The sequence below is a fragment of the Dipteris shenzhenensis genome, chromosome 25, assembly GCF_047967505.1.
Source record: "Dipteris shenzhenensis isolate YYH24624 ecotype China chromosome 25, Dip_SZ_1.0, whole genome shotgun sequence".
Lineage (NCBI taxonomy): Eukaryota > Viridiplantae > Streptophyta > Polypodiopsida > Gleicheniales > Dipteridaceae > Dipteris > Dipteris shenzhenensis.
In genome coordinates, this window is record NC_141620.1 from 43,681,402 (window position 1) to 43,695,433 (window position 14,032).

General features: G+C 39.9%; 1 protein-coding gene across 1 annotated transcript in view; it reads left to right on the plus strand.

The window, feature by feature from the left end:
- The first annotated feature begins 594 nt into the window (after positions 1-594).
- The window catches only part of LOC147885922 (uncharacterized), an 87,823-nt gene continuing 74,385 nt past the window's right edge, over positions 595-14,032 (plus strand). Inside the window, exons 1-8 of the mRNA XM_087396374.1 lie at positions 595-671; positions 814-947; positions 7,511-7,659; positions 7,762-7,932; positions 9,577-9,704; positions 9,844-9,997; positions 10,702-10,976; positions 13,643-13,767. Coding sequence (XP_087252500.1) covers positions 616-671; positions 814-947; positions 7,511-7,659; positions 7,762-7,932; positions 9,577-9,704; positions 9,844-9,997; positions 10,702-10,976; positions 13,643-13,767 — 1,192 coding nt within the window. The 5' untranslated portion in view covers positions 595-615. The remainder of the gene's footprint in view (positions 672-813; positions 948-7,510; positions 7,660-7,761; positions 7,933-9,576; positions 9,705-9,843; positions 9,998-10,701; positions 10,977-13,642; positions 13,768-14,032) is intronic.

Genomic DNA, 14,032 nt, shown 5'->3' on the forward strand with positions numbered 1-14,032 from the left:
ACACATGGCTCATCAAACACACATGTATAGACTGCCCTTGTTCGCATCAAACATGCACAAATGACACGGGGGAGCATCTTAGTTTACTTAGTTTCATAAAGTATCTTTTCCACATTAATACATTTTCTTAAAGGGTGTTGGAATACTAATATGCAATTTTTGTAGGATGATCTCCGTAAGTGGCAGTTTTGAGGCACATAACTTGAAAAATTAACATGGAAATTCACAAAAGAGTTTCAATCCCCCACTCTAGTACTACCTTTAAGGAGGCATGCAAATAAATTTTATAGAGTATCTTTTTCCCACTTTAATACATTTTTCAAATCTAAAAAATAAAGTGTAGTCATTCACAGACCATCTATGAGCTCCCTCAATTCTAGGCAATTTTTATAGGATGATCTCCATAAATGGCAATTTGAGACACTAAGAAAATCACACTTGGAAATTCACAAGAGTTTCAATCCTCCATCAAAGGCTGGGGTCGCGCGTAAGATCTGAGCCATTAGATTAAACCTTTTTACGAATGGTAATTGTGAAGCTGCCCAAAGTAGCTACCAAATTCAGAATATCACACGTGGAGTGCTCCCCACGCCTTTGACGGCCGCTCGCCATTTTATGAGGGGGAAAGGCATCCCCCCTCCCTTTCTCTACTCAATTCTAGCACTACCAAGGTAGTGCAAGTAAATTTTTCTAGAGTATCTTTTCCGCTTTAATACATTTTTGAATTCTTTATTGGTTTCGAAAATTCTGAGGGTGTCGTATAAAAGGTAGACATTCGTCGTCCATCTTATTTGAGCTTTCTCAATTCTGAAGCATGAGGCGAGTCGTTCGTAGTTGGCGCTCCGCTGCCAATTTATGCAAGCTCAGGTTCTCTCCCTCCTCTGGCTTAGCCGGTGAGCGAGTGTATTCGCTGGATAATCTTTGGAAAGACAACAGTTTCTGGAAAAGTACGTTTCCGTTTTCCTTTTTATTCAACTTATAAGTTCAGATATCATAGTCGACGAAAGCTCCTCATAGTATCATGTAAACATGATACTTGGAGCGATAAATTGACAATCATTTCCATTGTGCATCTTCGATTATTTTCTGTACTTAAAGTACAATACCATGTACTGTGGACTGGCTATACCCTCTCATGTTAAAGTGGCGTCTTTCAAGATTAGACTGTGTTGGTAATCCATAACGTCGGTACAACAAGGCAGGATTCATCATACGATAGCAAGTCAGACCAGAGTTCGGCATATTTGAAAGTGAAGATGGATGAGGTTTTACGCCTTTTGACTTGTGACTACTACTTGGCAAAATTGAAAATAAAAGCCTGGAAATTCAAGACTCGAAATTAGACAACTTCAGGATCAGCACCACACGAGCTTCAGCTTACCAACGCGGAAAAAAGTCTCTTTCAATGTGAAATGAGTCTGTAACGCCATGTGGTATATATCACAATACTTATGGTTTTTACAGTAATGACGTGTTGTAGGGTTGTATGTCTAGTTGGCATTCTTATGTGACAAGCTATTGTGCATGCCCTGTATTCATAAGTCCAAAGAGGTCGATGGGCTTGGCTGTAGGGCCTGTAATGGACAATATTTTGGAGATTCCGGAATCTTTTGAAACCCAGATGGTAGTTTATTCTTGGGTACTGATGAGAACACAAGCTTAGCTATGCTTACTCGATTATTTTGATTTTAATTTTTTTCATTTACTCATAATTTTGTTTAAAGTCGCTTACAAACTTCGTTCTTTCCTTAGTTCTTTCACTTGTTTCAAAATTCAAGTTGTAAGATTGGAAGGTATATATATAATATTTTGGAGAAGCAAACTTTTAATATCTAGGCCATGTGCTCATACTAATATCTTTTGTACACAGTCAACTATAGTTTGATGATGCTTGCCATTTGGATGGTGGAGAGTTTTTTGAATTAGAGAGATACATAACTAATTTAGATGTATTGCAAAACTTCCAACATGCCGGAGAGCTCCCCTTTAGAAAGGGCTTGCTCAAATTGACCAGAAAAAGCCTAAAGACTTTTATACAAGCATTATATGTGGAAGGCGTAAACCTAAAAACCTGACCCTAAGACCAACCTCTGTTCAATGTATTTGTCTAATATCTATATACTAGTGGCGTTTAAGAATACATAAAAAACCTAAACAAGACCTAACATCTCATTTGAATATTTTAAAACCTTCATCGAGATGTTATATAATATGACATGACCTACATGACTGATGACCTGGATGAAGCTTACAAGATAACTCATAGTAATCACGTTCTAAGCATGCTAACCAAGCATCATGGGCTAAAATACCAAGGCTCACCCCCAAGGCGCAGTGTGAAGGTTTTAGAAACTAACAAAAGTGTGTGAAAACTCTAGTGGGTATGACAATCTTACGAATGTGCAAAGCATCTCATTCCTGTATGGCATGCTGGATTAAATGGAGGTTGATCCGGTAAAATTGAATGAGCTATACAAGCTGAAATAATTCGTGAGATCCACCTCATGTACTAGTATCCAACATCCTCTCTCTTAATGTGACTGGTTGAACACTGTAAAAAGCGTCTGTGGCTAACTTCACAAAAGGTGTCACCATTGTAGCTTGATGGTGTTGTCTCCTCTTTGTACCTGATTGAAGGCTAAAGTGTTGGATTTGTTGAAGGTAAAGGGCCAGAGTGTGAAGTTCTGTAACAAGAACTCACACAGAAATGGTGTTGTCTCCTCTTTGTACTTGATTGAAGGCTAAAGTGTTGGATTTGTTGAAGGTAAAGGGCCAGAGTGTGAAGTTCTGTAACAAGAACTCACACAGAAACTCACACATCATAATAAACAAATGATTTGAAAATGAAAGCATATATATTGTAAGATTTATTTGTCACTTTGTTTTCATGGGATGTTGCATCCTTGATCTTATCACTGTGACAGTCAAAGTCAAATATTGAAGAGTCCTTTGTTGATCTCATCCCTGTTTTGATACATTCGTAGAACCATTTGTAACATTAATTGTTTCACAAGCAAAGTCAAATGCCGAATAGTCCTTTGTTGATCTCATCCCTACTTTTGATACAATCGTAGAACCATTTGTCACAATGGCGATAGAGTGTTCATAATGATCTTCAAACTCATCTATTCTTGAGAGAACATCACTCATTGATGCACCTTCTATGGATTTCATAACTCCATAGTCTTAAAACTCCTCTACTCCTGAGAGAACATCACTCATTATACAATTGTGCATGATTTCCATAATTCCATGGTTACTTGGTTTGACTCCAATCGAAGGTCTTAGGTTTCTTTCTTTGCAAAAAAAAGAAAAGAAAAGAAATCGAAGGTCTGTTACGTCATCCATTGGTATGATACGCACAATTAATCGTGCTGTCTTCTCTTTGTACCTGATTGAAGGCTAAAGTGTTGGATTTGTTGGAGGTAAAAGGCCAGAGTGTGAAGGCTTGTAACAAGAACGCACACAGAAACTCACACATGTGATCAATAGGCATGTACACACATAATAAACAAATGATTTGAAAATTAAAGAATATATAACTTTGAAATCGAAGGTCTCAAGTTCCTTTCTTTGCAAAAAGAAAGAAAGAAAAGAAATCGAAGGGCTGTTACATCATCCGTTGGTATGATACGCACAATTAATCATTAAAAAATAAATGATCCAAAAAGGCTAAAATGTATAACCTTGCAAATGAAGGTTTGTTACATCATCGATTGGTACAACAGAAAAATATCTCGTGAATTGATTGAGCTAAAGGGCAAGCCCTGAGGGATCTGTCTTGCTGTCATACCTTTCAAAAGTGAGATTCCCTAGAAATGAAGCCTTTGGTAGTGGCTGTTGAGGCAGTCCACAAGTCTCTTTGGCTTTGTTGTGGACGAGAGGCATGCGCAACTCTCAATCTTGAGCTTTTTTGATTTCCCATGCAGGGCATTCTATATCTTCTTTGGTCTCCTTGTCAAAGGGACCTCTTTCTTCTCTGCCCTATGCTCATCTGCGATGCAAGCATCATAAAGGTTCTTTTGCTCAAGCTAGAGTTAAATGACCTGCTGGATCATCTGATTGTTGGTCTTGAATCCGCATCATGGCCATTATATCAGATGGGGTAAAGATGCCTTGAGTGTGGAGCTGGCCCTCCCATGGGAAAAGACAACTCCTCCTAAGCCTTGCTAGTGCTTAAAATCTTTGAAGGATCCACAATTGTCTTTTGGAGCATTTTGACACTGGATCTACTGAATCTTCCACTAACGCAGAAGGAAGGAGAGTAGGCTATCCTGCTAGAAGACATTTGGGGTGTCATGGTTCCAACTCCAGAACCTCACTTTGCTCCTCATATGTCGAGGAAAAACTAATATTGAAGTTCTGATACCAATGTAACGAACATGTAAGCTAAGATATTCTCTCACAAGTGTGTCCATGCTAACATCTTGAGTGCAGAAGAACGAAATCTAACTGAATATAAGAGAGAGAATTAACAATTGCATGCATCATACCTAGTATGTCATACACACATGTACTACTGCTCATACTAGAAGGCTTGAGTATGCCAACTACACCTTATTGCCTGTGACCCTGTACATCACCACCATTGTGAGGCTTCCTCAGGGCTCTGATACCATGTTAGAAAACAGAGGTGGACAGTGCTTGCTACAGCCTATGCTCCCTGCACTGGAAGATAAACAAAGACGTAGCCCAGGAATCACACAGTACTAATTTCAAGTCCAACTTCTTTCCTTAGTGTGTACTATTGTAGAGAGAGAGAAAAATGTGCAGACAGTAATTTAACAATGCTGACGAGAGAGTAGAAACAGTAATATATCCCTAAGATGGACCAAACCGTATACAAAATGTGTTCACAGTGTGCCACCATCTATCAGCAGGGTGCTGCCTAGATGTGGACCCCTGTGACTCCAAAACTGCTCTCGTGGTACCTTCAAGACACTTTCAGCCTGTGTGCTCTCCTAGAGCTTCTGTGGGCTACGTAGAGGTGCTCCATGGACACTTCTTGCTGCTGCTCTTCTCAGAGAAGACTTGTAGACCAGTGCTCCACTGTTTGCTGCTCAGCCAACCTCTGAGAACCTGTAAACCCTAATTGCAGGGTACGGCTGTAGGTGATCTGTGCTGCAAAGCTTCTGCCATCAGCCTCCCTGCTGCCCTGGTAGACAGCCAGCACTGGTGGCTTGATAGAATAGATAGGATAGAATGGCCCCAAGGCTGGGGGCCTTTTATAGAGCCCGGGAAAACCAACTGACCAGTTTGTAGACTGGCCGCCAGTCTACATATTGGCCCGATTTTGTTGCAGACTTTTAGTGACCCAAAAACAGGTGTCTGAGCGCTGTGCGGTATGCCTCCAACTGGATACTCCGCCCCAACCAGCTCTTGCATGGCTCCAAACAGTCCCTGGGTGCTGTGCAGTCTGTTGCTACTAGTTGCGCAGGTCCAATGCTGCCCATATTTGAGCAGCCTTTGCTGCTAGTCCAGGTCATAGCCCTTGCTCCAAGTGTGGGCAGAAGATGCCCACTGTTCAGAGATTTTCCTGCCCTCCAATAGCAGCAAGGTGATGCTGCCTATGCTGCCCATGGCCATGTGGCAGCGCTGCAAATGCTCTCAGTTCTGCCCCCATGGCTGTGCACATGGCATCGCTGAACCCTAGGTGTTATGCCTCCCCTATGCTCTCCTGATTGGGGGGACTCACACTTGGAAATGGATAGCCTGTGTGGGCTATCCACCATCCAAACCCTTGAGAAATGATAGCTTAAAATGGGCAACCATGCCCTAAATTTGATGGAGAAAATTAGCCATAATATCATAAAATGGTTATTTCCCTAAGCATAGAGTTATTAAATGGTGCAACAAACACAATATTCATGTAAATCATGCGTTGCCATTTAATTTGATATGTGACATGACCCCATTTGAATTTGGCAATCAAACGATATGAGCTGCCAAAGTTTGGCTATCTTTTGGCGATCGATACACATTTTTATTTTTTGGAATGCCGTGGTTGGCCAATTTTTTGCCCCAAACCCAAACGACTGGCAAAGATGCTCAAAGAAAAAATGTTGATACCAACTTGTTGCAGGATTGTCAATTACACATTGGCTTATGGTAGACTTAAGGATGTTGAGTTTAATTACGATAGTTGCTTGCAGTTATTCATGCTTGGTCTTTTTGGAAGCATCACCTTCTAAGTGTTGATTAGTTGAGTCAGATGGATCATCAGAGGGTACAATATTTCCTTACACAGCTATTGGTAAGGGAAAAGCATACGAGTTTATAAAGCATATCTCTGTTTACTGCGGGATCCCAAAGACTAATGTTTTTGATTGCGATAGCAAGTTCAAAAGAACTTTTGATGGAGATTGTTCGATAGTTTGGGCGGCTTGAGGTTTTATATATTTCTTGTCCAGAGAGCGGTGAGGCAGTAAATAGGTGTTGCTGGAATTGTTGTCCTTGATCACTATCAGTTATGGGAGGAGTATGTTCCAATGATAGACTCCGTTTAGAACAATACCATTCACTTATCCACCGGTAAGGCTTCATACGAGGTTATTTGTGGGAAGCTTGTATTACATAGTTATGTGCTCAGAGGATGAGTACTTGCAGCTGATCAGTTCATAGAAGATAAAAAATAGGCTTATAAGTATGTAAAAAGCACATCACTCAATCACAGAAGTGACAGGAGACTCCGCTAATAAGCGACAAAGACCAGCTGTGTTCAAAAAGGCAATTCGGTGTTGTTGAGGTTCAACAAAGCAAGATGTAAGGCGAATGTTGATAATCATGTTAAACTTGCTTTGTGACTTTTTGGACGGTTTATGATTGAGGATAATCTTAATGTTGTATATTTTTGCTTGCGCCTACCTCCGCATTGAACAGACCCATAATATTTTCCATGTTGGTTTACTTGAGCTTTGTGGACCAAGCTTGCACGATCATTAACAACTTGTCCCAACGAATATGTTCTTGATCACCTATGCATACAATTCAAAAGAAAAATTGTGACTTTTCTGCATGTGCAAGGTTAGTTTATCGTATGTGTTTGTATGTTCACGCATGATTTAAGCACAAAATAGCTGGAAAGTTATTCCAACTGTGCTGAAATTTTTCTAATACTCTCTGGCTATACTGTCCCAAAGATCATTATGGATCTGTGGTAGACATTGATAGAGCCTCTCATTTCATGCTTGTTTTTCTCGTTAGTTTGTGTTGCCTTTGGACCCTTTCTTTGTTTTTCATTTCTAAAATAAGCATTCGGTCCATCAAGAGCATTCGAAATTGTGTGAAACACAAATAGATTATAGGAGTTGTGCTTTGGTTGAAGTGCTTTACTTGCAAGCTCACCACCTTTTTTTGCTTGGGTCAATCCCTCCACTAAGTTTTCAAATTGTAACCTTTTTGATTTGTGCATAAACTTGTTTTATTACATTTTCCTGAAGTACTCATCTAGGTATCTTTCTGTCAATCGTAGTTTGAATTTCTCATGTGCATGGTGTGTCTATGCTTGCAGAATCACATATCTATGGATTTGGAGGCAAGAATGATAGAAATTCGTCACATACATTTTGGAATTCAGCATTATGTGTGGCTTTTGGCTCTGCTCTTTACATTGGGTCTAGCAGGTTGTCAGAACCAGCAATAAGTGAGGCTGGCCCTGTGGTAAGATCAGAATAGTGTTAATGCAGGTTTCAGTTTAGTTTCAAGGAAGAGGTTGCAAAATTTAGGTCTAATGGAAGTTTTTTTTGCGCATTTTTTGTATAGGATCTCGGTGTTGATAGTGCTGTTGTGGGCGGGATTGCGTCTGATGATGATTTTATAAATCCTGAAAGAGTCATGGAGCAGGTTAAGGTTGGCATAGAGGACAGATTGAAGTCCCTTAACTTATCAAGCTCTAATCTTTCTCCTTTTACAATATCTGCCAAAGGACAACAGGTTTGTATTTTTTGCGGTCTAAGCTTGTTCTATAAGAGAGAGACAAACAAAAGAAGCACGAAACAAAGAACTTGCATAAAGGAAACCTAGAGAGACATTTTATGTTTTGCTCTCTAGAACTGTTTATGAAAGGCAGTTGGGACTCTAAAGACGTCTAGGACAGCTAAGATATTTGATATTGTCATAAGCTAGTAGGAACTCCTAGGAAAGACTAACCCACCACTTGCTTTGCATGCACCAACCCACTACCATGTGGCGTAGGTAGGCATGCATGTGTGTGACATGATAACACATGGTAGTGGTAGGTGAAGTTATGGGGATTGCCATGGCCTATAAATGTTGGCATGAGGACCTTAAGAGGTATGTTAGGAAAATAATCTCTTCATGAGTAGACTTGCTATGATGTCACCCTCATCTTTGAAGACCTATGGTATGGGACACATGTTCTTCCTATAGAGAGCTACCTGGCTGGAGGTATTGTGGAGGCTTGATGTACAAAGCCTATGGTTGGGATAGTAGATATGCTAAAAATTTGATATGTGTGTTTTGTTCCTGTATATACTATATATGGATCCTTCCAAAAGTGACGTGCCATTTTATCGATTGATTTATGCCATCAGCAGTATGATGATTTGTACCAGTATCCCTTTTCTATGCGTCACGTAGCATGATAGAATCCTCAACAAAGTTGACCATTTGGGCTTAACTCTCGTGTTATAGTCTCCTAATAAGAGGACTTCACATTGTTGGGATAATATGAAGCATTAGGTTAGAACAAGTATAAATTAGTGCCTTATCTCAAATCGGACATGAAGCATATTGCGGCATTCCTAGTGGAACGCAATAGTCTGTGAGATCCAAACGCTATAAAGGCTCACCCCTTTCATATAAAATTAGCTCATGGGGTGGTGTACATATCCAACAGATATCTGCCATACTGTGTGATCCTATATCTGCCGATGTACAGCTAAAACTTGCACCATTGGGGTCTACGTATGGCAAGATCATGGCATCATCACACAAATGTAGTAGCTCTACCTATTATGTCCAGGCATTGAAGTCTCCCAAAAGTAGGACTTTCCATTCCCTTGAGTGCTGTTTGTCTAGGTACAATGCCATAAAAGGTGATGTTGCTCCTGGTGTAACAGGTTATGTATAGGGCAAATTCTCGGGGGGCGGAAAGGGGGGGGGGGGTAAAACATTGGTGGTTACACTTTGCCTAATGTGTACCTACATGTATATTCCATGTGCATTTCTTCATACCATTATAATGTATGGCTGTATAGCAATATCTTGTGAATCTCTTATCCTTCCGATGTACAAGTCTCGTGGTGGTGTTTGGGAATCCATGTGTAACATATGCTGTTGGGAGGCCTTTCGGGGCTCTGATGTATCTCAATATAAAAGATGATATTCTTTCCCTAGGTCTCAGCAAAGTTGTCCGGTACCATTGCATCCCCTAGACAATTTTAGCTTGCCCTTGCCAATTCCTATACTAAGAAACTCAAGAACTAGATATGATATGATACGATTGTATTAAAGTCCTCTTGAGACCCTTCGGGGAGAGAGAGAGAGAGAGAGAGAGAGAGAGAGAGATAGAGAGAGAGAGAGAGAGTGGGCCCTCTTAATAATGGGGTGGTGCAGGTTTCGGTTAAGATCCCGGTGTCTCCTCTTTGTGACCTTTGGTGCTTAATTGTGGATGTGATATCGCATGTGGGTAGGCTTACCAATGGCCTTGGTGATGGGAAAATGGTTGTTTCTGCATGGGAAAGGTTTGAATTTTCTTTGTCGAAGCCAATATTTTTAATGAGGGTGTATCTTAATCAGCTTGTATCCAGAACATGTATTATTGGATTTTTTTCACGTGAGATAGTGGTCTCCAAACTTTTGATTTACAAACTCTGTAAACAGTGCGGTGGCACAGATACTGACAATAGAGCACGCAGAACAACCACATACAAAAACATCCATGGATTCTCAAAGAGATTCGAACAGTGAAGCTGCTCTGTCCTCCAACACATTGTGCATATGGGTATTTGAACCCCTTATTGGCGAAAAGTTTCCTGTAAGTTTACTCAAGCGTCGACTACTCCACCTTGGTTTTAGTCTCATTTCTTGTTGTTCTGACTCTCTTTGAAACCCTGCTGCAGCTTGTGCTGCATTGCTAAGGAGATAGGAGTACTTCTAGTTAAATTTTCTATTTTGTTGCGTATCCTTTATGGCATAGGAGTGAACCAAGATAATGAGCTAGATGGGTTGGAAAGCAATGTAAGTGATCAGAAAGCCATGTACAGACATGAATAAATAAAGATACTGAAGATACGAAAGGGAGGGCAGGTCAACAATAGAAAATTTGAGTTACGAGGGTTTATGCAAAGACTGTCAAAGGGTATATAGAGGCGAACAAACATTAGATATTATAAAATTACATTATGATTTGGCATTGTGTATTAACCACTATGTATGTGAGTAACTTAGAAAGAATAGAAGCTACTACAGAGCAACTTTGGCCGTGTAGCAAACAAACCGTCTGAGATCACACAATGTTAGAAGTGTCTTGTTCCTGTCATTACAATCTGAAGTTTTTGTTTATTGTGTAAACATGTTTTGTTATTTTTGAAGTTCTAGAGACGCTGCACTCTGGTGCTTTTTTTGTTTGGCTTTTTTCTAGCGTCGCGAATCATGTTTGATTTAGTTGTGTGATACAAACTCATGCTTACACGTCTGCAGAGCTAAATTTTAGTGTTTGACTTGTTTTGTAAATGGGAGGAAATCGAATTCTTGAAGAAAGGTTACTACTCTGAAGAGGAGCTTGATTTGGTGGTGAGCACATTACGTTTCGCCAGCAGTGAGAAATCAAGGGAAACGCCTAGACAAAGCTACAAGAAAGCACATGAAAGGAGGATCCACAATGGAACCAACAAGACCATGTTAGATACCTTGGAGGCTATGGGGGTAAAAGTTTATGGGCAGGATAATACCGGCAGGTCTGATAGAGAAGTCATCTCATGGGACAATATCGCTGGTTATCATGAACAGAAGAGGTCCGTGACGCATTTTGGAAATCTCCTTTGTTCTGCAAGCTTTTTCGTTAGTTGCTAAATAAACAAAAGCGTTTTGCATTTGGCTAAGTAGATGCGCAAAAGGCTCAAAACCTACCTTCAATAATCTTAACTTGGTGGTAAGACTTGAAATTGAAGGTTGCTACCTTAACCTAGTAGTGAAATTGCACAAAATGCCAAAGATGGTAGACTAAATTTTCTAAATGGCCACTGCCACACTTTTTGTAAATACCCCTTCATTCCAGATAATGATACAACTTTAAGAGACTCCAGAATCTTCATATTTACATAGTGTGTCCTTGTTACAAAGTAGCAGAAAAATCAAGATGCTTTGAATGATTTCATTAACTGTCACTTGCTGTACAAAAGGGCAGATTATTCAATGGCATTTGGATTTTTCAGAAATGCTTAATCCATTTTAAGTTGAGCAGATGGGCATTTTTAACTAAATTTTCTTGCAATGAGTGCTTCCATGTGAAATTTCTCATCTTGCAGGAGCTTCTCTAAGTGGCTACTAAAACTGGAGCATGAATTTCTGCGTCCTAGATGTTTATCATTTGAAGAGGACATTTGAAGAGGATCCATAGACGATCGCTTCTAAAGTTTGCCAACACAATATAAAGGAAATGGAATTGTATTTTAAGGAGGCAAGCCACGAGGACCAAGCAAGCAAAGTTATTAGCATTTAATAAAGAGAGTATCATGTAAAGTTGTGTGTCGGCAAGCTGTTTTCGATTGAGCATCTCACTTGAGCTGGAGGAGAGCGCAGAAATTCTCCTCCCATGCTTGTAACTTGAGAGTCTTTATCCTCTTGAATTTCTTGTGCTCCCCCTCACAGTTGATCATCTTGAGGTTCTAGAAATTTTCACAGGGGTGGTTGTGCCGATTTGATGAGTGGTGGAAGGCAAAAAGTGCCAGCCACAATCAGCATCACATAGGAATTATGGTGGCCAACCACTGTAAACGTTATACAGCTGTTGCTAGCATAGGTGGCATAGTACCTTGCAGTGCATTTTGCTTGGAGACACAGTCCCATTTGATAGACGATATTTTTCCAGATGACTTGATGTGATTGGCAACCCCCCAATGCGTAATATTTTCTTATTCTGCACAATAGGTTCCTGCTCTTTTAGTTCTCCATAGAGGTCTGCTTTATTAATTTTGTTGTTGGCCACAATGGCCATCTCTATATATGTATATTCGTGTTTGTGTGTGTGTGTGTGTAAAGTTGACGTTTTCATTATTGGTATATTTAAGACACTGCATTTATTCCATAGTTGTGATATATTTGTTGTATTCTTTAGCATTTACATTTTCAGATGCCGTGCATATGTGTAAGGTTCACATTTCCATTCTTAGCATATTTTAGACCCTACATTATTGTATGGCTTGTGCACTTGTTACTAATTTTAAGTACAATTCCTTGTTTTAGGACTCTACATGACCATGGTTACTAGTTTCAGTTTAATGCATGATGTTCATTGATGAGCTAGGCTATTGCATGTGGTGTATCACTTGATGAGCGATTAACGCTATATAGAGTTGTATGGAGACTTAACGAATTCATTGTACAAAGACCTTAGCATGATCACCCTCGACCCACTTGATGACTATACCAACTTGCACATTAGAGAGACGGGGCCTAGTCAGTACATCATTCTTAAACAGCTTGGTGGATGAGCCTTGGTAATGATGGGGGAGATTCAAAGGCGATGAGGCAAATCGAGACCATTAGTGTTGATGAGTTGTAATTGCATATGGGTATCGAGGACAAATTTGGCTGAGTGAAATTGTAGGGGACTGTGAGCACTGGCACATGATAGGATTCTCTTGGACAAAGTTCTTGTAAATTTTGAGATCTCTAGTGTTAATTATAAGCCTTACACCTTAGAAAGTTGGTCAGCTCTAAGGTCTTATTAATGTACACACTTTGAAAGAAGATTAGCTTTTCAACTTTCGCTTTCTTTGTTCTGGGCTAACCTTGACAGGTGACCTAGCTTCCTTCTCTCTTTCATCCTCACTCTGCTTCTTCTCCTCCACCTTGCTCTTGCACTCATTCTTCTCCATACAAGCTTTCCTTCTCCATGATGGAGTTCTCTGTGTATTTTTCCTAAACCGAATTTACAGAGGTGATAGGAGGCTGATTTTCATCTTGCTTGTGCAAAGATCATTAGAATGACTTGGTTTATGCTAGACTTGGCACAAGTTTTGTGTGTGGCTCCACTTGGTTTTGGGTATTCTACTACTACCAGAGGGGATCATTATCGGATACTACTTGTGCCTATTTATGTGTAGCATGTTTACTAGGGTTTTGAAGATAGAAGTCTGAGATACAACTTCATATCTCCTTATTTACTCGTGAAATAAGGAGGAAATAAGGAGATACGACTTCATATCTCCTTACTTACTCCTTATTTACTATTTAATGTTGTTTTTGTTTCATTTGTTCTTTGTTTCCAAGTCAGTGTGAAAATTTATCGATTTTGTTTTTTAACGTTTGGATGGAGATGCTATTTTGATAGCGCTCTTAATATCTTAAAATGAAAATTTATCTTCTTTGCAAATGTTTAGGCTTGGTTGAGGTAGTTAATCTGAATGACTAGCTTGGAAAGTCTATAACTAAGCTTTAGATAGCCTTGCTTCTTCAGGGAGATAGAGGATACAGTGCTTCTTGCTTTGCGGTGCCCAGAAATTTACGATAGTATTGCACGAGGGACCAGACAGAAGTTTGAGTCCAATCGCCCTCGAGCTGTTCTATTTGAGGGTCCCCCAGGTAAAACTGTCTTATTCTGACAAGTTTCTATTTCTGTCAGTTTGAACGCTCTTTCTTCGAAGCTTTTTGAGTATATGCTAGCATTTCTGATTTTCCCTTTCTAGAACTTAGTAATTTTTCCGTGGGAGATTAACTAACTAGATGCTCAACTATAGACAGACAGACAGAATAGATAATGAGCCTGTGTCTGAGCACAGTTGCATGTATGATAGAAAATGAAGCCAGATTCAATGAAAGAATGTGATGCAAGGTGAAGGGTATCATA